We start from the raw sequence: 24,661 nt of genomic DNA on the forward strand, positions 1-24,661 counted from the left end.
ACGGGGTTTCATCTGTGTTAGCCAGGATGGTCTCGATCTCCTGACCTCGTGATCTGCCCACCTCGGCCTCCCAAAGTGCTGGGATTACAGGCGTGAGCCACCGCGCCCAGCCCAGACTTCTTGCGGTTCCAGTTAAAATGGCAGCTTATTGAGTTTCTCCCTCAGAACTTCAGGTCCTGCTCCTCCTATGTGATGCTGATGCAGACAGTTCATGGTCTCACTTTGACAAAACGAAGCTTAACAAGACTCATTAAAACCCTGAGCTATGGGGTTATATCCAGAGTAACATAACATCCCCACAAGAATGAGTGGGAGTGTCTTCTAAGTTAACCAAGTAAGGAAGACAGTGTTCCTCCTCATGGAGGATTCTGACACAGAGGTGCCTGCCTGTAGGGACTGGGTCGAAGGACAGGATAACGTATCACTGAAATGAGTTCTGGACACTGCTGGTATGTGGGTATGCTTTCCTGTAACCACACCTCACATTATACAGTAGATGTGCCCAGCAGTGCTTGGGAACTTTCCTTTCACTACGCTGTGCACTCCACAGACCCCAGGTTCGATTTAGCGCATCTCTCAGGCTAAACAGATCTCTCCTGCCTTCTTCTCTCTTCCACTGCCTTCCTCCAGCAGCAGTGCACCTTCGAAGAACATGGGCTCCTTAAAGAAAGTTATTCTTTAACAAGGAAAAATTTTGAAATATCTGCTCTTCAGTGAGAATCTCGTAATGACTATTCACTGAACAGGAGCAAACGGCCCATGGTTCGAAATGGTCGCTTGACATTCATTCATTCAACAAACATTCGTGGAGTGCCTATGATATGCCAGGCACTGTTCCGGGTGCTGGGGCACATGCAACAGGAAGAGGCCCACAAGATCTTTGATCTTGGGAGCTTACATTCTATTTCAGGAGTCAGACAAACATATCTAATTTAGTGTTATGTGATAAATCCTATGGAAAAGAAAAGAAGTGGGTTAAGGGGCTAGGAAATTTTCCATAGAATGGGAGATGACATTTGTGCAGAGATGTGAGTGAAGCAAGAGTGTGAGTCACCCAATGGTGACTGTGCTTAGAGCTTGTCTGATGGGCTGAGGGAGGAAGGAGGCTCCGAGGAGGATCAGTGAGAAGAGGAGTGGGACAGATGTGACTAGAGAGACAGCCAAGGCCCCAGTGGTGTTGACCAGTGCCTTCTTTGCTTCTCCACCACCACATCTTTGTCCTATTGCTACTTCCCACACCAGCCACAAACCACGGACCTCAGGGGGCCCACTGCCCTTTTGTGCCCCCAGCACTCCTGCTACTTAGGTCTGATCCAGCCATGTTGGGGCTTAACCAGTGATCATTCATCGCTGAGTGCTGGAAAAGTGAAGAGGTCTGAAGGCAGACAATGCTGCTGCGTTCACTCCCCGCCATTTTTTAAAAATATTGAACTGTAAGCAGCTTGACCAGGCTTCTGTGCTTAATTTTGGTACTGCCAAGGGTAGCCACTAGCTAATACAGAACCTTAGTGCAAACTGGAAAAAAAGGCACCTCTTCAGAAAGATGTAGCCCTGTGGGTGCACAGCTTTGGGGAATAGATGGGTACCTGGTGAGGATTAGAAAACACAGCCTTTCCTCCTCCAGGTAGACATAGCCCCACAGCAGAGTGCACCATGGAATTAAATCACCTTTTACTCTTCAATGAGTGCTCTGGGCAATGACTGTCCTGCACTACCAAGTGATGGGGCCCTCTCCCACTAGACCTTTACTGGACCTCCTATTTTGGGAGTGAGTAGTCTAGAGCTAAGAGGAGCCTTCCATCCCCTGTGGCACAGGGTGTCAGGACCACAGGACAGACTGAGCACCGCTAACACTTTAGTCCCTCCCTCCCCATCTCCCCCTTTTAATGCCCATTCCCCACCACCAAATTACACAGCAATACAACCTATAATTTCCCCAGGTGATCTCAACATACAACTCTTCTTCACCCGGCCCTGGCTTACAATTACAGGGCAGAAATACTCATCCTTAGTTACACATTAAAATCACTTTTGGAGTGAAGAAAAGAATACCGATCTTCAGGCCCTACTCAAGACAAAGGAAATGAGAATCTCTTGGATGAAGACCAGGCAGTGATATTTTTTAAAGCTTTCCAGGTGATTCTAATGTGCAGCCAAAGTTGAGAAAGCTGTTCTAGGGTTAGTCTCTCTTGGTCCCCACACTTAGTGAAACATAACTTACATCTGGTTCCTTGTTACTATGGCTATGACACATTTTTCTCAGAAGGAAAACAAGTATTCTAGTCCAGTGATAGGGAAATTAGGGAAATGGGGCCACACTTCTACAGACATACCATATGGTTTTCCCCAGGTAGGTAAACATTCAATGGAGACATCCTCTTTTGAAGAGGTACCAAGGGAGGTCTTTCTCTGATATATGGCTCTTTATGGATTTTTCTTTGTAGTATCAGTGACAGAAAAATGGCCAACAAGATCAAGCCCAGAATTGCCATTAACACTATGAACCACAGCTCGCTGTAGAACTCTGTGCTTTTGCTCTGCGATCCCTTCTTTCCTCCAGGTGTTGTTAAGACCAAGCCTGCAAAACCCAGAGAAAGAAAGGGGAAATGTTATTTCAGAAAGCAATTTTGTCATCTCTGGCCCTGCTGTTTGATAGTAAATTAGAGAGGAGTTGAAAGCAGTTTGTCTCTTGGAGCTTGTTTGCACTTGTGTACAGGCTGGGGTAATGGTTCAGTGGGTTGCTGGGTTATAACGAGATGCTTACAGCCCTTGAGAGGCCTTGCTGACACTTCTGGCTCTGCTGCTCAGGTTGGAAATCACCACTGTCTTGGCAAATCCCTGGGAAAGATGGGAGTGTGGGAAGCAATTTTTAAAAGGGGTTACCAAAGTAACCTTGAGGGTCACCTGTTTCATAACTGTGTGCCTTGGGAGCAAAGTCCTTGCTTGGGTTCTCATGAGGGACTGGGACCCTTACTATTATTGCTGCAGAGTCACAAACAAAATCACTGCTTGGAGATCTGAGGTGGCCTTGTGTCATGTAACAGTCCCATTCCTGACATTTTGTGTAAACTGGATTTTGAAGCATCAGATTCCATTTTCCATTATGATATTAATAGCCTGTGTTTTCTTCTATGTTGTCTTTACATGGCCTCTCTGTTAAAGAGCAAAAGCTCTGCAAACCGTCACCCAAATGCACTGGGAAAGCTTCCTATGGAAAGAAATCTTTTAGCACTGGGGCCACTTACCTTTGTTTGGTGTTCACACATTGAGAGTTCAGTTGATGTGAGTCTCTGCACATGAGGTTAGTATTAATAAAAGTGGCTCATGTTTAACAATAATGTACCTGGTGCCAGGCCCTATGCTTAGGTCTTTACAGGGATGAAGGGTAGGCAGGATTATTATTATTATTATTCTTTTATTTATTTATTTATTTATTTATTTAGATGAAGTCTTGCTCTGTCACCCAGGTTGGAATGCAGTGGTGTGATCTCGGCTCACTGCAACCTTTGCCTCTTGGGTTCAAGTGATTCTCCTGCCTCAGCCTCCCAAGTAGCTGGGATTATTGGTGCACACCACCACGTCCAGCTAATTTTTGTATTTTTAGTAGAGATGGGTTTTCACTATGTTGGCCAGGAGGTCTCAATCTCCCGACCTCGTGATCCACCCATCTCGGCCTTCCAACATGTTGGGATTACAGGCACGAGCCACCATGCCCAGCCAGGCAGGTTTATTAAGTCTTGTGGGGAAGATAGGAGAGAGGCTGACAAGGATCAGAGCAGGACAGTCAAAGGCAGTGAAATTATGTTGTCAGTTTGGCAAGCTAAGCAGGAGTGTGGCAGGGGTGGGGGTGGAGTGACCAGAGATCTGCTCCCATCTAGCCACTGCTGGAGCCAGCACAGAAACCTGTGGATCCAATGCAGGGGCCACACAGGCTGGTGTGGAGCTGGGAATGAGAGAGCTAGTCATCTAAATCTAATACCTACAGCCAGGTCAGAAAAACAAACAGACCCAACTGCAAAGCCTACTCACTCACTGGACAAATCTCCCCATTTTCAGCTCCCTTAGAACTTTGTGGGCCTGCCTGGTACTTCACACTCACACTCCCAGGGAAAGACTTAAAGGAAAAAGTTCAGAACTGGGGTGAAAATATTAAAGGCAGGAAGAGAAAGTGACTAAAACTAAACTTTGTCAACCCTAACTCTGCTGCCGATCAGCTCTGTGATTAAATACTGGACTCTGACCTTTGCTTGCCATCTCTAAAATAAAGGGTTGAGTCAACACTCCAATCAAGCTCCAGCAGGTCGAAATTCCCCTAATTAGGAACCAACGTGTGTTGTTTGATTAAAAACAAACCAGCCTAGGTGGCACACTAAAAGAGTTGTCTCCTCTGTATGTGGCACAGAGAGGAAAAAACTCTTTGGCTGTGACTCCAGAAACTGATGTGATGGGCCCAGTGGGCGCCTTCCTCCACAGCCCATAGGGGAAGGGAGGGCAGCCTGCCCGAGGGGAGTCTCAAAAGAGAAATAGCCCTTAGAACAGTCAGAGGAAAATGAGGTCTCCGCCACTCTCCTGCTTGGAGGCTGCCTCCGGGCAAGGGAACAGGAGTGTTTTTCAAAGTTACACCATGAAAATTAGAACTGACGACGGATATTAGTTGGGTAGCACATCTTGGAATCTGCCAGAGCGTTGTGCAATCCTCAGAGTTCCCTCCCTCTGCTCTGCCCAGAGCCTGGCCTCCAGACACAATGGAAACCCTCAATTCTTGTTCATGAGCCAACCAGGGATTTCTCCTTTTTATGAAGACCTCGAGATCAGGATGGTGTCCCTTTATCCCTTCCCTTCTGGCTTTTCAAAGTACCCCTTCACCTCAAGGGACTCCACCTGTGCATCACATGGGAGGTTCACTGTCAGGGGTTGAAACTCTGGTGACCGGGCCTCAGATCCAAAGAAAAACTGAAACCACAGCCAGTGTCACAGTAAATCCCTCTCTGTTGTTGGCCTGCCTTCAGGAACAACACACTTCCTATTCACCAAGGAAACTAGACTGGCAGGGCTTAGAAGGTGAGCAACCTTGGTTTTCCGGCATCACTCAGTACATGGTCCTGAGCCCTGTGTCAGAATCACTGGGCAGGAAAGAGCAGATTCTGAGCCTCCTTGAGTCTGAATCCCTGCCAGAGGCCCAGGAAACTATAATAAACAAGCATACTGGGGTGATTCTTACGTGTACTTAACTTGGCAAACCATTGCAAAGAAAAGGTCCCAGGCCAGAAGTCAATAGAAAATCCATGTTGGTGTTCTCATCCCAGTAACAAGCTAGCAGAGCATTCCTGGATAAATTCCTGTGTCCCTTAGACCTCCACTTGTCCACTTGGGGAAATATTGGCGTTGCTAACAGAATACCGAATGATGTCTGTTCTATCCTACCACTGCTATTAAATGAAATAAGCCATATGAGAGGAATTAAGTGTGGTAGAAAATTTTATATGACATCCAGACATGTAAAGTTTGGAAACATAGAATAATATGTTATTTTTACAAATTGAAACTATCTTCGACAATAATATCTATGTTTTATTGTGTTTCAGAAATTTTGGACACTTTTATTTTTCAAAAAAACCTTATATATAAATGCAAATTTGATATGTCATTAATTACTGGAATTTAAAATGGGATATCAATTCCAAATCTGTTTTAATGGAAAATATTTGGCATTTCTCTAATTTGCTTTTATAAAGTATCACAAATGTTAGATTCAGAGACTATGAGTGAAACTGAATTTAAAAGATGCTCCTTAAAAATTAAAATTGTATCCCTTGAGCTAAATTACTTGATATCAACAGTCAATCATACTCTTTTATGGAGGATAAAATACACTTTTCAAATTTATCATTCTAGGCTTTGAATCCAGAATATTAACATTATCATCAACATGAATTGGCTGAATATTTTCTTTCTTCTTCTGATCTCTCCTCTAACTTCCTCTGTAAATCACCTTTATGTACATGAAGTCATACAATACTTTATTGACAGGGCTTGTGGTTAGAAGAAAAATTTAGTTTGAGCTCTCTGGTCTTTTCCATATTTACAGTTCAATGTTTGGCATTTTAAGAGTATATTCTGGCATTTTAAGAGTATATTTAAGAGTATATTCAGGTGTGGTGGCTCACGCCTGTAATTCCAACACTTTGGGAGGCCAAGGTGGGTGGATCACTTGTGATCAAGAGTTTGAGACCTCCCTGGCCGACACAGTGAAACCCCATCTCTACTGTAAATACAAAAATCAGCCAGGCGTGGCTCGGGAGGCAGGATAATCACTTGAACCTGGAGCTGGAGGCTGCAGTGAGCTGAGATTGCACCACTGCACTCCAGCCTGGGCAACAGAGTAAGACTCTGTAAAAAAAAAAAAAAAAAACAGTATGTTGTTACTCCTTGCCTAATATAAGTCCCATGAGGACTTTTAAAAAAATTTCTGGCTGGGCATGGTGGCTCACACCTGTAATCCCAGCACTTTGGGAGGCTGAGGTGGGTGGATCACGAGGTCAGGAGATTGAGACCAGCCTGGCTAACACAGTGAAACCCCGTCTCTACTAAAAATAGAAAAAATTAGCTGGGTGTGGTGGTGCGTGCCTTATCCCAGCTACTTGGGAGGCTGAGGCAGGAGAATTGCTTGAACCCGGGAGGCAGAGGTTGCAGTGAGCCGAGATAGCACCACTGCACTCCAGCCTGAGTGACTGAGCAAGACTCTGTCTCAAAAAAAAAAAAAAAAAAAAATCTCGGACACACTTGGCACAATTTCTTCTGTATAGTCGGTGCTAATACATTAAGACCCCAAGTATGTATAAACAAACATATGTGTGTTTCTTGAGGAAAATGCATAGGTGTTACACCAAGTATAATATGAGTTGTTTACCAAGTCCAGTAGAGGTATCATATTGGATCAATGGTGTCTTAACACTTCCTTCATCAGTCGTGCAGATGACCTGGAAAAAGAAGGCTAGACAAAAGGAAGAATTGGTAAATGACTTGTTCATTCAACACCTACAAATAGGGCACATGCTTTTAAAAGAGCAATGCATCATAGCATGAAAAAGAGGATTTCAGAGCAAGTTAGAATGTTTTATATAATATTCAAAATTATTTCTAATTTTAAAATGCTCAAGAAAAAAAGCTATCATTAGTGTAATAATAGCCTATCCATAGGTAATAGAACTAAGAAAAATTAGAGCTTATACAGCAAAGGAAAAGAATAACAGAGTAAAGGATATACACAAAGCGCGTCTTATTCTGCACACGGTTTAAACCCTTCCTTTGAAATTTACAGGTGTACTTTCCACTGAATGACCTAGAGTTTCTTACTGAACAGGAGAGCTCAAAAGGGATCCTAGAAATCACATGGTCTAAATTGCTCTTTCAGTGGCCAGGAACCTGAGGGAAGTGACCCTTGCAAGGTTACACAGATGGTTAGAGGCCTGGCCAGGTAGAACCTGTGTCTGCCAACCATCAGGCCACCTTTCCTTCCCAATGAGCTGCCCAGGTGACCATGAACGGTAACTATGAACATGTGTAGCTGAGTCTTTGTAAAAATTTTATTAAGTTTCTATGAGTATACATGCAATGCTGGAGCTCACTGTTTACCTTTACCTTACACCAAGATAAAATACTCATTAATCACTACATTGTATAGTGAGCGTTGGTCCTGTGAGCGTGCTGATCACTAGAAAATACTTAGTGCCTTGTAAAGCATTTTCTTAATTCAATTTAAAAACAAGGCAAAGAGAAAAGGGACGTGTAAGTAAACAGGAAGAAGGAACTCCATCTTAGAGGGACAAGATGGTTCTTCCAGGGGCTGATATCAAGGAAGGTGAAGGAAACCCCTTACTCAGATCCTTATGAGTTGGAGATAGTTATTTCCTGATAGGGCTCTGTTTGGAGACTGGAGATACAGCAAGAAAACCTATGAAGTTGCTAGAAGTGTATTATTTTAGGGTAGTCATTGACTATGTATGGGTGCTATTTCTTTTGTGACCCCAACTTGCCCTTCGGTCTTATTCCTTCCTGGGGACCCTCCAGTCCTGTGGAGGCAGCACTCTCCCCTTGAACCACATTATAACTGCAGTGCTGTCAAGCTGCAAATGGGAAGGAAAGAAAACCTTATTTATCCTAAGCGGTAACTTTCCCACAAGAAGTGGACACTTAAACCAGGATGTTTTAATGGTGAGCATCTGCTGGTCAGCTTTCAGATTTAACATCCCGTAAAGCTGGGGAACAGAGCGCCTTCCACACTTAGAAACAGGAGTCAGAAACTAACTTTTGTCCGCCGTTCTCGGTATGCAGAGGGTGGCGTCGAAGCCGCTGTACACGCGTCGCCCTCCATCGGTTAACACGTACTCCTTCAGTCGGCCGTTCAGGAAGAAAGTGCCACTCCAGTTCACACACACCACAGACAAATTGCTGTCCACCGAAAATGGGGCCCGGTACTGAGGCACTGTGGGGAGAAAGTTGTAGGTTCTAAAAAGGGTAACCTCTTTGAAGGGGTGCAGGTGTGCGCTTTAAAAAAAAAAAGTATGAGCAAAACCAAACCAAACCAATCCAAAAAAAAAAAAAAAAAAAAAAGAAAGAAGACCAACATTGTTAGAATCCTTCACTTTTTCCTCAGTGTTACAAAACAAAAGAAAACCAATGGGAACATGTGTGAAATGCTTTCTCAGCAACTTTATGCCTGCTTTAAAAAAAATCGATACAGAGTGGTGTTTTATAAATAAAACTATTAACATACAATGGATCTGCTCACCAACATAACCCTGGAGCTCATATTTTGTTGCATTTTCCCTCTTTTTAACAGGTAAAGTATCCTTAACACTATTAACTACAGTAGATAGCTATTTTTCATATCAAATCAATATTTATTGCCACAAAGCCCCAAGGACTAGATGAAGTTAATATATTTTTTTCTCCAAACCAAACTGCTCAGATGGTGAATTATGTCCTTTTGGCACCCATTTATTGTTAAAGCTTTTTCTCAAACCGTTAGTTTGTTTTCTGAGATAGTTAAAAAGCCTTGCAAACAGCAATTCAAGTATAATAATTCATTGCCCTGACTCATCAATCAATAGCATAGTACATTAGTATATAATCAAGCTTAGGTCTCCTAAGTATTATATCACATATAGAAGCAACTTTGTGTACATTTCACAGGCACAGTCTCTTTTGATTTTTCAGCTCCTTACTAAAACAAAAAGAAAATCCTTAACTGGGGCTCATCTTCTAAATTAATAATTTTTGTGGAAACAAATGAAGGGATACCATATCATTTTGTCAAGTCAGAAGAGATTTATTTCATGAGATCTTGTTTTCTACAAAATAATCAATATATTTGTAAAAACATTAAGATTCACCTACATACCAAATTGGCTTTTACAAAAAGAAAGGAGTGAGTAGTGATAAATTGAATGTGATTCTTTTTCTTTAAAAAACAATCCATCTATTTCTGATGTTAGGAAATATAACAAAATAAGGAATAATTATGCTTTTGTAATTATAACATTCAGCCATAAAGACATAGTTGATTGTTATCTTTCAAAATAAGATATTTTCATAAAGCCATAAGAAAAATTTTCTGCAAACACCAAAACAAGAGTTATCAAGCCCTCTTTAAATCTCAATGCTTTTCCAACATTAATTCTGCCTAATATCACAAGGAAAGCTCTATTGTTATTTGTCTATGACTTCTCTCTATCACCTTAGTTCAGTAGATTTTCACCTTTTCCCTATATCATAACAGCACAAATAAAGAAACGGCTTGTAACTAGCAAGAAAATAGAAAGATAGGAGTCTTATTTGTCCTGTAGGATTTGGAGACCTTCCTGAGGAAAAAGAGTAAGCAATTAAAATAATCGAGAATAATGAGTTTACGAATCCTCCCCAAGGAAGACTGAAAAAGTGATAAGAACCACTATGCTCCTAGCTTTTGACATACTTTATCTCATTTAATCCTCAAAATTAAAGGATTGATTTTAATTTTTCAATCAAAAGGATTGATTCCTTTTGGATTGATTCCTAATTTTTGAGGTGAGAAAACTCAGGTTCAGAGAGGTCAAATATCTTGCTCTATGTCAGTGGCTGGTAGGAGACCAAGGAGCTGAACCTAGACTTGCTTAAACTAAGGCCCATACTACTTTGTTAAAATTGGTACACATTCGTTGAAAGGAACAGAATTTACTGGTTCACCCTGTGGGTGCTTCCCAGTGGTGTGCTGAAGCTCAGGAATTTCGCAAGTTGTTGTTAAATCCGGCCACTACTAAAATTTAAATTATATAAACAAATAATTATATTAAAACAAAGGTTATAAATACTCCAAATTCATAACTTTTTAATTGTTTCACTACGTTTTACTACTGTCTGTGTGCCTGAGGTCATTTACATCCACTCTATCTGACTGGTGGAAATATTATATAATGATAAGCTACTACTCATCCCTTCCCGACTGTGTTCAGTGCCGTCGTGTTGGTCACTTGAAAGCAGTAATGGGGGTGTTCACACAATGGAAACTGACAAGCACTTCAAATCAGGCCATTTGTCCCTCAAGCAGGCCAGCTGTTAAACATTTATATCTCACCTCTCTCTCCACTGAAGGGGGATTCAAGCAGAGGGGGCTGAAGGTGTTGTTAGGCTTCATCTCCAGACCCTTTGCTGAATGTACATGTGATCACATTTATATAAAACTGCATATTCTATTTCTAAATTATTATGATTATTATTTTGAGATGCACTCTTGCTCTGTTGCCCAGGCTAGACTGCAGTGGCGCTATCTCGGCTCAGTGCAACCTCCGCCTCCCAAGTTCAAGTGATTCTCGTGCCTCGTTCTCCCAAGTAGCTGGGACTATAGGTGTGTGCAACCACACCTGGCTAATTTTTTTGGATTTTTAGTAGAGATGGGTTTCACTATGTTGGCCAAGCTGGTCTCGAACTCCTGACGTTAAGTGATCTGCCCACCTCTGCCTCCCAAATTGCTGGGATTACAGGCATGAGACACCACACCCAGCCCCAAATTATTTTCTGGTTTGTATTATCTGGTGCAGATTTTCCTGTTCCCAGTGTTTATAATGAGTTAAAAGTAATATAAATGGTATTTTAGAACCCATATCGTAGTCATTTCTTGTATTTTTCCATATCTATTGACCCAGTAGTGGGTTAAGGGAACCTTTTCTCCTATGGTAGTAGTCCAACTGCTTCTCCAATATGAAAAAACACAAAGGAAGGAAATCTTTTTTTTTTTCTCAGAGATAAAGTCTTACTCTGTTGCCCAGGTTGGAGTGCAGTGACATGATCAAAGCTCGATGCAGCCTTGACCTCCAGGGCTCAAGCAATCCTCCCGCCTCAGTCTTCTGAGTAGCTGGGACTATAGGTGCATGTCACCATACCTGGCTATTTAAAAAAAAATTTCTTTGTAGAGGTGGGAATCTTGATATGTTACCCAGGCTGGTCTTGAACTCTTAGCCTCAAGCAATCCTCCCACATTGGCCTCCCAAAGCTCTGGGATTACAAGCATGAGCCAGCATGCCTGGCCACAGGAAGAAAATCTTAAATCAGTTCACTTTGTTCTTCCAAGCATAAGAAAAAAAAAAATCGGCAAAAGCTCAGCTTCATGACTCAAAAGGGCATTGGTTATAAACTACAAAGCTCACCTAGCTGTTCTCTGGCTTTCTGGCCACATCAACCAAAAGCTACAACATTTAGCAAAATTGGCTTCTGGATGTACTGTGAAGGAGATTACAAAATCAGACAGCACACATTAAGAATCATTACAGTTTGCTTTGAATATAGTATGAGTGACAAAAATGCTGATTGAGCAGTGTCAACAATAAACATGCAGTGTTAGGTGCACTCGCTCATTCATTAAGCAACATTTATTGGAATCTAAGATACTGTGTCCAGTGCTGGAGATGAAAATGGAGAAAGTGAGGACTACAGGAATCATAGCTTGAAGGGGAAAATTGCAAGCTCTGTCTGGGGCATGAGAAATTCAGAAGGAGATGTCTGTGAGGAAGCTGGGTGCAGGGGTATACACTTCAAAACAGAGCACTTGGGTAGGAGGTGACCACGGGAGTCTGGCTTTTGGAACCAAAGCTTTGGAGCAGATGACCTCACCTGATGAGGGAGGAGGAAAGGAGGGAGGAGAGAAAGGGCAAGGGGACAAAGTTAAAAGTTTAGGATTAAGATTTGGGCAGTGGAAGAAGATCAACCAACAAAGTTGACTAAAAATGAAAATCCAAAATAGTAGAAAAGAAACCAGGAGAGGGTGGTTATGAAAATGAGGGTAAACCACTTTTTAAGAAAGGATCGAAAATTGAAAGTTCAGTTGCATTGAATGCTACTGGAAAGTCAGTGAAGGTGACTCCTGGAGATAAATGCCTTCTGGATATACCAATATGGAGGCCAAGGGCAAACTTAGGAAGATATTTTCATCCAGTGCTGAGGAAGTTGAAAAGTAAGTGGAAGAGAGGAAATGCGCAAAGCATCTGCGGACCGTTCCTTAGGAAAGTTTTGCTGTCAGAGAGAGGAGAGCCAGCATCACTGCAGGGGAAGTGGAGCTTGTTTGCTTTAACATTAGAAAGATAGAAGGAACTTTGAATAAAAGTGAGATACACAGAAAGATTAAGGAGACCCTTTCGAAGGGATGGTGAGTAGTGAAGGGGATGAAATTCACTACACGGGAGGCAGGTTTATCTCAGACGGAAGAAGGACCACTCTTTCCTTGTCACTGACAGCAATGGGGTAAATGCAGATAGGTTTGTCTGCAGGGAGAATAGGAGTAAATTACTGACTGATGACATCTCTTTTCCTGGAGAATTACAAGGCAAGGAGTTCTGCATAGAGTAAAGGGAGAAATGGGTGAGCCAGGTTGTGGGCATGCAGGGAGAAAGGGTGAGCTGCAGAGGGAGGTTTGGCGAAGGTGGAGATGGTTTGAAGTCTTGATTACAGAGAGTAGGAAATTAATTGATCAGGGAAAGAGTAGTACTGAGACAGCAGCCAAGCTCAGTGATCATAAGTTCAGAGTAATTGCTGCACTAACTAGATGTGGAAACTGGCCAGGTTACTTAAGCTGTGGCCTTAGTTGAGGGCCACTTCATTGTCTAACTCCAAGAGCCTCAGTTCAGATCACAGTCTATATGAATGGTATCCTGGAATTGCAGTGCACAATTCATAGTCCTGCCTCAGTTTTCTCATCTGTAAATTTGGATAATAATAGTACTTATTTCATAGGCCTGTTGTAATAAGTATTTGTAAAATGCTAAAATTCTACCAGGAACAAACAAGTCCTCTGTAAACGTAACCTGTTACTAACATCCTGCCATGTTGTTGCTCAGACACATTAAGGTCCTTGTGTGAGACACTGGTCTTTTATAAATGCGTAATTCTTGCTTTTAAAATTGGCATAATATTCAATGCCAGATAGAGTATTTTAGGTAAGATTATAATCTGACATAATCTTTCTGGAAGTAAAACATGAAATTAGTATTCAAAGCCTTAAAATACTAAAATATTTGATGTATTAATAGTAAATTCTATTTGTCAAAATTTAATTTAAGAAGATAACCAGACATTCAAAGATCTGTTCACAAAGATTTTTTTCATCATATTTATTAAAGGGAAATTAAAAAACAACCCAAATGCCCCAATTAATTTATATATGGATTATTGTATAGCCATGAAAATTGGTGGCTAAAGAGTTTTTTTAATGCCATGGGAAATGCTAATACAATAATGTCAAACAAAAAGCCGATTATGAAATTTTAGTTATAGTATCTCAGCCACAGGTAAAAATTATGCATAGAAAGGAGATTAAAGGAACTGATTATTCCAAAATATTAGTAGTGGTTGCCTCTGGGTCAGGGGATGATAAGCAGGACCAGCTTTCTTGGCACGTGAACTGTGCTGCTGCACAGGCCTGTGACGCAGAAGAGTCCTGGGCTTAGCGTGACTCTCTACTGTTGCTGTCTTGGAATTCGTAATGATTTTTCAGCAAAGGATTCCATATTTTCATTTTCCACTGGACTCCATAAATTATGTAGTTGGTTCTGATAAGTACTTATTTTATTCTTAATCCTTTTTGTGTTTGCCATTATTAAACAATAAAAGCATATACCTTATAAAATCTAAGTTATAGTCATGTATCTCAAAATGATGTTTTGATCAAGACTGCAGAAATGATGGTGGTTCCATAAGATTATAATGGAGCTGCCCTGTACCACCTCTTACTTTTTTTTATTTTTTTGAGATGGAGTCTTGTTCTGTTGCCCAGGCGGGAGTGCAGTGACATGATCTCGGCTCACTGCAACCTCTCCCTCCAGGGTTAAAGTGATTCTCCTGCCTCAGCCTCCTGAGTAGCTGGGACTACAGGTGTGTGTCACCATGCCTGGTTAATTTTTGTATTTTTAGTAGAGATGGAATTTCACCATGTTGGTCAGGCTAGTCTCGAACTCCTGACCTCAGGTGATTCATCTGCATTGGCCTCCCAAAGTGCTGGGATTACAGGCGTGAGCCACTGCGCCTGTCCCTCTTATCTTTTATATCAGATTTTTTCTGTACCTTTTCTATGTTTAGCTACACAAATAACCATTGCGTTACAATTGCCTGCAGTATTCAGCACAGTCACATGCTTATACAGGTTTGTAGCCTAGGGGCGGAGTGGGCTATAACATGTAGGTCTGTGCAAGTACACTCCGATATTTTCATGACACTCACCTAACAATGTATTTCTCAGAACATATTTCCATCATTAAGCAATGCATGACTGTATTATATAAAAATGTAAGGAAGCCCCCAATTAATTAGTTGATTGCCCTTTTCTTCACTCAGTTGCCCTTTTGCTTTTCCTAATAGTGCTATGTCTCAATGCTTTCTGGACATACTAGAGACTATGCCACGTAATTTACAAAGAAAAGGAGTAGCAAAACTGTTTATAAACATGGTCTATCAGTGTTTGTTCACTTTCTTTCTTCCCATTGATGGTTTAACTCCCCTAAATTTGTTTTTACCCTATCCCCACATGAAAATCCTTCCTAAATCTGCCCTTGACTTCCATATTATTAAATCCAGTAGGCATTTTTCCTCAGTAGTCATCCTCATCAATGCTTCAGTAACATTCAGTGTTATTGAGCCCACTCAATCTGTTTTAAAAAGTGGCTTCCCTGATTTTCAGGACAAGCTTCTCCTGAATGCCTTCCAATCTCTCTGGCTTATGGTAGCAGCCACTTGTACTCACATTCTTTTTGGGTGGTGAAGTTGATCCACTCAGAAGCTGTGCTGCCCACCTCGTTGTGTGCCACCACTCTCAGTTTGTACGTGGTGTAGGGCTGGAGACCCCCAAGGCTGGCTTTCTGTCCCAGACCCATGTACTTTGTCTCTATTTGGCTGGGAGTACAGGAGAGGGCTGAGTCAGGAGGGCAAGCCATGTGGAGTTGGAGTTCATAGCTAAAACGAGAATGGATACATAGAGTGAAGATGGGTAATGGAATTAGTTTAACTCTCTCTTTTAAACTGGTTCTATTTTGTGAGGAGACATTTTGTTTTCATAGACTACAGGCTCTTTAAAACTTCCATTTGCAGAAAACTGCTCTCAGAAACACTTTATGTAATGTTATTGGAAACGAGCAGCAGATGTAACTAGAGAAATGATAAGAGAAGTCACCGTCTACACACACATTGCTGTTTACCCAGCAACTAGCGATCCTTGTTGGTAGAGATAAGACATCTCCCTCTTTTAAGAGGAGAGACATAAATGGTTCTTCTCTTTTTAGAATAAAGACTTTTTTTTCTAAATGATTTGAGTCAAGTGTCTTCTTTTTCTTCCAAACAGTGGTTTATGACAATATTTTAAATTAGATCAGGGCAATTCTGATTTAACTGTGGAGGTGTCTTATGTTCCAGTGAAGGCTTGTAGAAGGAATGCTTCCAGAAAACTATTAGGAGGAGGATATTGAATACAAACATACTGCATTGTCTGTTTAATGTAAAGCTTATCTTGTTGTTCTCCTTTCTATCATTAGCTGCTTTTATGATTTAAATATATCACAGGTAACATTAGCACTCAAATCAATTTATTTGTCTACTTTGCTGTAGATATCTATTCAATAAGCAAGTCCTCCCTGGGGAGTGCTGGGTAGCTATACGGGCTTGTAGCCTAGGTACGGAGTAGGCTATACCATGAGTTCATAAGTCTGTACGCATGCCTTGTTAGTTTATTCATCCTTCCGCCTGACCCACTACCTGTGAATGACACCACTGGGGAACATGGGGGGACTCCACTGGAAGGAGGCCGTCCTTGAGGCCAGCGTCTCGATATGTGGAGAGGACAGTCCTGAGGGCGGAGCAGGATGGGTTCTCAGTTCAGCTGTCGGTCCTTTGCTGCAACAGTTGAAGCAGGTGCAGGCCTCTACTCCAATAGAGTAGTTAGTGAAGGCTTGAAGGCCATGGAGAGTCTGCTGGGTGGCCATGCCTTCGGATAGCTGTGGGAGGAAAGAGGCTAGATGAGGCAGTGTCAAACATTAGAGGTGTTTGATGAATGTTATCGGATCCCACCTCCTATGAATGGAGTACCACGCCAGGCACTCTGGGAGATGAAACATGGCATTTAGCATGGCATTTATCCTCAAAAAATTACCAACCCCGTTAGAGAGGTATGACAAATAGGTGAAAAATTTGATAATGTAACCGTTAAATAGAAGTTTGAGGTAGCAGGATGGAAATCACAAGGCATAATATTATCGATTATCTATCACTTTAGAATGGTATTAGAAAATGGCATGGAACAACACACAAAGTGTTGATCAAAGTCTATGACCCTCTGAGTGATGTCTTTTCAAAAAACAAAATCTGTCTTTCAATTATATGTCTAGCAGCATTCACCAAGGTCCATATTCTGCAAATGGTTACTTGCATGCAATTTCTCCGTCAAAAAATCCTTTCATATCTACATTAAACTCAGGTATAAGTATTGGAGAATTGAAAATCTCTTCCTCTGAGGGTGTTGGTTTTTACAAAATATCATAGTCTTCTCTCAATCATCTTTGTAGGATTATAAACTTTTTGGTTTATTTTCAGCAAATTTTTAACCTCATTGTGGTTTTAATAAGTACTCTTTGGAACAAGAGTTCAGAAACTGGAAATTAATTTTCATGTTGACAAAAAGAATGTATGATTAAGAAGAGCTGTTAAAAAAATGCATACAATGCACTCCAAATATAAATTATTTTAGTTTATTATCATTTTATAAGCATGGATAATCAAGGGTTGATTGTATTTACATCATCTATATTTATTGAATACAAAGCCCTATAGAAAATATGCTACTATTCCTTTAACATTCAATCCAAGCCTCCCTGTATCCAAGTTATCTGTTGAAATTGTGTTTCAATACCTGACACTGTGGTCTCAGAGGAATTCTCCACACTTGCCCAAATTGTTCCCTAAATTGATCTAAATAATTTGTAGTGTAATACCAGGACCTGCACAATCTCTATACAATGTTTGTGTGAACAAAGTATTATAATCTCCACTTATTCATGAGAAACATGAGAGTGACACAGGCTATACCACAGAGACAAGGGTCTTCATCCTGCTGGCTGCTGGTCTCTTCATTTAAAATAATGCAGGAACTGGTCTAGTTGATTCTTAACATCGCCTCCAGGAAGGGGCTTAGCTAACGCACAATGTGAAAGACCCCTGAGCAATCTCTCCTGTCTCCCAATGTGCCTCAAACGTGTTAATGAACAAACAGTGAGTTAGGGCTGTGCTGATGGAGCTGCTCTGCTCTCTCTTCGAAAGGGTTAGAACTTTCTTGAATTCACCAGAGGAATGAGAGTTTTCCATGTGTTATTAGAGATTTGTGCATGTCAAAATAGAGATTCCAAGGATAATCTTTGCTCTATTTTGTCTTTTTCATACTAACATTTACACCACCAATAATTACAATTTGCCGACTTCTCACTATGTGCCACCACTCTGTTAAGTGGTTGATCTGTTTTCTAATTCAATTAAATTAATTTGATTGTTTCTAAAGTCTTAGTTTCTTATGTTTGTGGAGTCTTTAATACCACCTTTAGCATCTCTCTCCCTACGAGTTTACATACTTTCTGTATGTTTCCTCAGGGTTCACTTTTTCTTCTCTGAGGGATCTTTGTGCTACTAAGTTCACCATAGGGCAATTCAGAATAGAAGGATAAGAAAGATGGAGAGAAAAATAAAAACATAAACACAAGGGCTCCATGGTAATGATTTTTAAAAGTCAACCAGTCCTGGGTTTTTAGCTCTGTTGCTCACCACTGTCTCAGTCCCATGGCCGCTGCTGGAGAACAGCCTGTAGAGACTGACGATCCCGTTGGGCTTCCTGGGGGCACTGATGTTGACCACTACTTGGGTAGAAGAGACCGCATGGAACGTAGGGGCTCTGATACCTTCTGGTGGGGCTGGCCCGGTTCTGCACCTTGTCCAGCTACTGGGGGCTTTTCCTGCAGAATTCACTGCCCAGACCTCCAAAGAGAAATCAACAAGACTGTCAAAAGCAATATACCCTCAGGCTGGGGGGCAAAAAAAAGAAAAAAAAAAGAAATTGGCAACCAAAAGCAACTAAACACAACAGGAAAAGATAAACTTTGATCTTGCAACTTTGTAATCACACAGGAGAGCAGGTTCTTCCTATATCATTTTTATTTTTTGCCTTTTGCCTTTGACCATGTGAACACAAAGAAGGCCATGTAGGATTTCAGAATGCAGCGGGTTGATTTAAGCCTAATGAAAAAACTGCTCATCTCTGTGTGGGAAGTGGAGTGATTTTGTCAGCTTCTGCAAACTGGATGGATCTGCAGACTACATAAAACTCAGCAATTCTTAAACATCATCCCCACCAAATCTGCATGAAAATTAAATTTCCTTTCATCAAGGAGGGAATAAACATATGGAATGATGTATAATCTTATTTATCAAGAACCATTTGTATAATTAAACACGAATATCCTAAAAGGTTGCCTTAGGTCGTCATTTGCATGAGTAAGTAATTTGTAGAATGTCAGGTACAATAGACAGAGTAGATGGATGTGTGAGTGTATAGGGTTAAATTAGGCCCAATAATAGCCCACTACACAGTGATCAATCGGAATGATAGATCTAAATGGCAATACAAGAAGACTGTCTGCATGTTTAGGAGTAGTAGTATTCCTTAGTAAGCTTTCAGGTGAAAGTCTAACTTCAGGACAATTTTTCTCATTGCATTTCTTCTACACTATGTATTTTCTAAAAATTTGCCCCTGAGCTTTTAAAGACAAGTCTGAAAAACTTGTTTGATTCTACAGTACACACATTCCAGGCATTCAGTATTAAAAAAAAAAAAAAAAAAAAAAAAAAAGCATGCAGAATGTTCAAAATAGGGGATATTTGTGGGGAAAATAAAACTGTCAGAATACTTTGCAGTGAGAGTTTAGTTTCATTTTTGTTTACTTTGCTTTTGCATCAATAATATCTTCAAGAGAAGAAACATTAGAGAGGTTTTTAGTAGTTAGGTCAAATCCTATCAGTGGTTTTCATACTTTTCTTTTTTTCCGGATTCCTTTGTGAAAGTAAATTTTCTGATGTTGAATTGTTTTCAGGTTGCTGTCAAATGCAAATCTCCAGCCCCTTGCTGATAGGATTGCCAGGAGCCTCATTTTTAAAAAGAGACAACTAACCTACTTACATAGACACACCTGCTCTTTTTAGAGCTTGGATACATCCTCTCATCATTTGCATAATAATCACTCACATTTGTATAAACTCTGCATTTTACAAAGCACTTTAACTTATGTCAGCTTATTTAGTCCTTACAATGGCAACCTTGTAAGGTGAGTGGAGAATGTATTTATTACTAGTCCCCTTTTAAAGGTGAAGAAATTGAGGCTCAGAAAATTTCACTATCTTGTTCAAGGTGACAAAAGTTACGAGCACTGAAACTACAATTCTGCTCTCCAGTGCCTGTTTCAATGAGTGGGGTTTTTGATTCTGTATGCCATCCATATGCATAAATAAAATACTCAGAATCATGAAAATTTAATGTCTTGTCCATAGACAAATACCTGCAATTTTAGATTAGGTAAGGTGTCTTAGCTTGCAAGGATGGCTAGACATGTACAAGTTGTCTTAGGTGAGGGGGGTTTATTTTGGTTAAGTATAGGGAAGTAAGGAGCTAGCAATGGGAGAGCCAGATTTCATGGAAGTTAGAGTCCATCAGAATACAACTGCAGCTGCTCTCAGAGTCCGCTCAGAAATGGGTGAGGTCAGACTTACACTGGGGAGGGGAGGTGGAGGTTATTCATGAAGAAGTCAGATTTCAGGGCTGGTGAGTAGGGTCCCTGTCTCCTCACTCTGCCCCAGAACAACCACTTTTACTGCAAATATCTTTCTGGGGAAGTGGTGTGGGGGACACCTATTATTGCACAATGAATAACAAGATTTGAAAAAATATTCTTGAAAAAGGAATACAAAGTAAGGTGCAAATATTGATATGACGTTTTTTTTTTTTTTGCCAACAGCAGAAATTTGATTGGTGATTTAAGGGCAGGCAGAATTTAAAGTCAGGTTACAATGGATGGGGAAGAAAATGAGGCAGAAAGTGCAACTAGGTATAATAAAAGAAAAATTCAACAACTTGCCAGTTAATTACTGTGCACCAATAGAAGATGGAAGTAGTACAGGCATAGGGTGTTGAAAGAAAATGAGATGAAATAATCATAATTCATAGAAAGTGCTCAGCACAGTTCTAGCTCTGGCTTATGAACATTAACTTTTCTTTCATTTTCAATGTAGATATAGAATCATAAATACTATTAGGGCTTTTTAATGGTAGTGTTGTAAATTGTACTAAATCTCAGCCTTCCTGTGTTATGTGAACTTCTACTAGGTGGAGTTCTATTTCCAAATCCAAAATAGGATTTAATCCCTGGATTTTACAAACACCTGGGCCTCAGTATTACAGTGTTGTGCTATATTTCTTGGAAATATTCCCTTTTAAAACCAGGCAACTCAAAATTCCCCATCACTAATAGGGAATGTACATAGGCTATTGTGTCTTTGGCAGGAGTCCTTCATAATACATTACTCTTTTTCCTAGACTTTCTTTTTACTATTCAATCAATTTGAGATCAAAATAGCATTCATATAAATCAACATGCTTATGCAAAGCAGGATCAACCTATTTACATGAGCAACTGTGAAAATGAAAACAGTTAGAATGAAGAGAAAGCTGACTGAGATAATGAAGCATTATGAATTTCACAAAACTTGTACCACGAGACAGTGTCTCTGTTATATCAAACCACTAGGAGAAAAGGAAAAAAGAACCTGTGAATAATATTATTTTCTCTGTCTCTTTCTGTCTCTCTTTGTCTCTATCTCTGCTGAGGCAAAAATGTTCTTTGTCTAAAATATCACTGTGGATTTTTGTCTATGTCCGGCTAAGCAAGAGATAAAAGGATTGAAGTATAGTTCAGGGTCCAGGGTAAAAATACTAACAGATAATGTTTATGATTCCCACTGAGAAACAGTGCCCCAAGATTTGAGTCTGTCTTTATAGGGCGGAGAAAGAAGCAGCAGAGATCCTGCAGAGAAAATTTTTTAGCAATATGTCCTGATCTTTTAGTTGTAATGAACCCGTAAAAATCAATAAATAAAATATCTTGTGATCAAACAGCTGTGTATTCTCTTTCTTTAGTGTGTGAGCTCCTAGAAAAATGAAAGAGTTATTATTGGGGAAGAAAAGCAAGTAAGGCTTATAAATTCCATGGCCAAGAGGAAAAAAAGCCAAGATGTTCTTCATCTTTGATTTATTCAGGATTATCTTTATTCCTACAGTGTTTAGACTGAACATATTTATTCTTTTTTATTATTATACTTTAAGTTCTAGTGTACATGTGAACAATGTGCAGGTTTGTTACACAGGTATGCATGTGCCATGTTGATTTGCTGCACCCATCAACTCATCATTTACATTAGGTATTTCTCCTAATGCTATCCCTCCCCCAGCCCTCTACCCACAATGGCATCAGTGTGTGATGTTCCCCTCCCTGTGTCCATGTGCTCTCATAGACTGAACATATTTATTCTTTTATAATAAAAGATTAAAGATGATTAAAGTTTCTGCTGAAGTACATTATTATTTGGGTTTGGTGAACACTTTCCCGTGTGAATGCGTGGCTGCACACACAGTTATCACTGTAGAGTGAGAAACTTCCCCAACTGTTAACAATGAAAAGTTAGGACTGACTGACTTGGTTGTTTTATTTCTCTAAGGCTTCTGTTGTAACCATGAAAACAGTTACAATGTAAAATGTCATAGAAAACATAGATTACTTTTAATAAGCATAAAAATTATAACTGTTTAGGCACAAATTCTTTAATTAACTAGCAAAATGGTAGATTAATATGTGTTTTCAATGGAATTTCTGTTTTCAACGTAATACATTTTTCAATCCAACTAGAGACTATTACCATATTTATGCTTGTTGTTCAGAAAAAAACATGAAATTGTTCTTTTATTTACTCTTTCCTACCCCAAAGGACTAATTACTGTATTTTGCCTTAAAAATTTTTAATTACATGGAGTGTCAACATCTGCCACTAAGCTGCCATAATCACGTTGCTGTGAAAACAATGAATTTAATCATTTGTTCTCTTTTGAAAATTGCCTCTTTGAGAGAAGTCTTTGTCAAAATATATTCCTTAGCCATGGTCATCAAAATGATTTGGGGTACCTGTATCAGAATTTCTGGTGACAGGACCTTGGAATTTGCCCTTTCAACATATTTCCAAGTGACTTTTATACCCAATATTATTTGAAAAACACAAAGGTCTATTCTTTATAGAACTACGTACAGAATATAGGCACTGTACATTTTCAGTTTCTATTTATGTTATGTCTCTTTAGAGTTATACTTTGTATTACCTTTGTCATTACCTTCGGTCATTCAAATAAACACAGTAAACGTATCTTGGAATATGTTACAATTCAATAATCATCACAGAATTAACTACGGTGTTTTTTCATAGTTCCAAACAGAACTAGAGTTTACTGACTTTGTAGAACCACTTCTTGCCTCCTAATTTTCACTTAAGGTATAATTTCTTGAAACCTTGATATTTCTAGAGATTGCTGAGTCTATTTTTCTTTTAGTGCAGAGGAATATTATTCTAAATGCTCCCAATTTCTCTCAACCCGACATTTTTCCTTCTAATTTTATTCTAGGAGGAAAGCAAACATTTGTGAACAGAAGCATTGTAATAATTTTTGTGAATGGGAAAGAGAAGGGATCACCAGTCTGCAGAGGATGGGAGAAGGGGAAATGTATCAGAAATCTCCCAGAGTGGTGGCCCCTTTAGATGCTTCTGTTACAGTGCTAGTTCTTCTTTTTTCCCTCTTTTTTTTTTTTTTTTTTTGAGACAGAGTCTGGCTCTGTCACCAAGGCCAGAGTGTAGTGGAGCGATCTTGACAGCACAACCTCCGCCTCCTGGGTTCAAGTGATTCCCCTGCTTCAGCCTCCTGAGTAGCTGGGACTACAGGCACCTGCCACCACATCTGGCTAATTTTTTGTAGTTTAGTAGAGATGGGGTTTCACCACGTTGGCCAGGCTGGTCTTGAACTCCTGACCTCGTGATCTGCCTGCCTCGGCCTCCCAAAGTGCTGGGATTATAGGCATGAACCACCGTGCTCAGCCTGTGCTAGTTATTCTTTAGCACAATTTCCACACTTAACTTGTTGTTAAGATTGTTATCACATTCCCATGAGGGGGACAAATAGATATTAAAAAGGTCTTTCCAATACCTGTATTGGCTAAACAAAGTAGTTTTCACCTGAATGCTTTGTCTCGCTCAATGTCTCGTATCTTTCTGAAATAACCTTCCTTGGGACTGATGTTTTCCAAGTATTGTCTTAGAGCAAAGCTAAATTATTAATATAAATCTCAAGGGGGTTCCTGATGCATTTTTCCTTTATGGCATCCTAAGAAAAACCCCTACATTGTGAAAATATTTTATGATTCTTTTGGCCAAGGAAATGCTACAAGTCTTGTTCAAATCCAGGGAACACACTTCATAATATATGTTCCTGGATGGTTTGTATATGGGTCAGCACCAAGCTGATGTTTATTTGGTCTTACATTTGCTATTATTTTCCTTATAAAAATATAATACAGGAGTAACCAAATTCAGTCGACTAGTCTTTTCCAAAAGATCTCTAATCTGTTAATTCCTAATGTAAGTGATGATGACTGTCTTTGTGCTTGGAGCAATTTGAGAGTTTGCTCTTTATCCAGGCTGCTTATGATAAGAGCTGTACTAGTAAAACTGTTAACTCTCAGAGGATTAAGAGAGGGAAGAATATCTGAGTTTTCTGCAACTTCTGTGAAACAGTAACATACTTCCTTGTGGGATGATGACAATGTTTGATTAAAAAAAGCGTTTCAACAATTCTGAGGACAAATTTATATCAAGAAGCTCTAAGGAGACATAATTGTTTATAAAAACTAAGGAATGTGAACATAATTTTGTAACAATTCACATCAGAAATAAACAAAAAATCTAGCATGAACAGCTATGCCAGTAATTAATAAGTAGAGTAAACAGGTTGTATGTTAACGGG

At 40.1% G+C, this 24,661-nt stretch overlaps 1 protein-coding gene across 1 annotated transcript in view; it reads right to left on the reverse strand.

The window, feature by feature from the left end:
- USH2A (Usher syndrome 2A (autosomal recessive, mild)) overlaps positions 1–24,661 on the reverse strand; it is an 802,205-nt gene that overhangs the window by 5,636 nt on the left and 771,908 nt on the right. Inside the window, exons 64-69 of the mRNA XM_011929421.1 lie at positions 18,322–18,531; positions 16,270–16,508; positions 15,266–15,474; positions 8,309–8,485; positions 6,911–6,994; positions 2,334–2,578 (exon numbers count right to left, since the gene is read on the reverse strand). Coding sequence (XP_011784811.1) covers positions 2,334–2,578; positions 6,911–6,994; positions 8,309–8,485; positions 15,266–15,474; positions 16,270–16,508; positions 18,322–18,531 — 1,164 coding nt within the window. The remainder of the gene's footprint in view (positions 1–2,333; positions 2,579–6,910; positions 6,995–8,308; positions 8,486–15,265; positions 15,475–16,269; positions 16,509–18,321; positions 18,532–24,661) is intronic.

This window comes from Colobus angolensis, unplaced genomic scaffold, assembly GCF_000951035.1.
Source record: "Colobus angolensis palliatus isolate OR3802 unplaced genomic scaffold, Cang.pa_1.0 Scaffold81, whole genome shotgun sequence".
In the NCBI taxonomy this organism is placed as follows: domain Eukaryota; kingdom Metazoa; phylum Chordata; class Mammalia; order Primates; family Cercopithecidae; genus Colobus; species Colobus angolensis.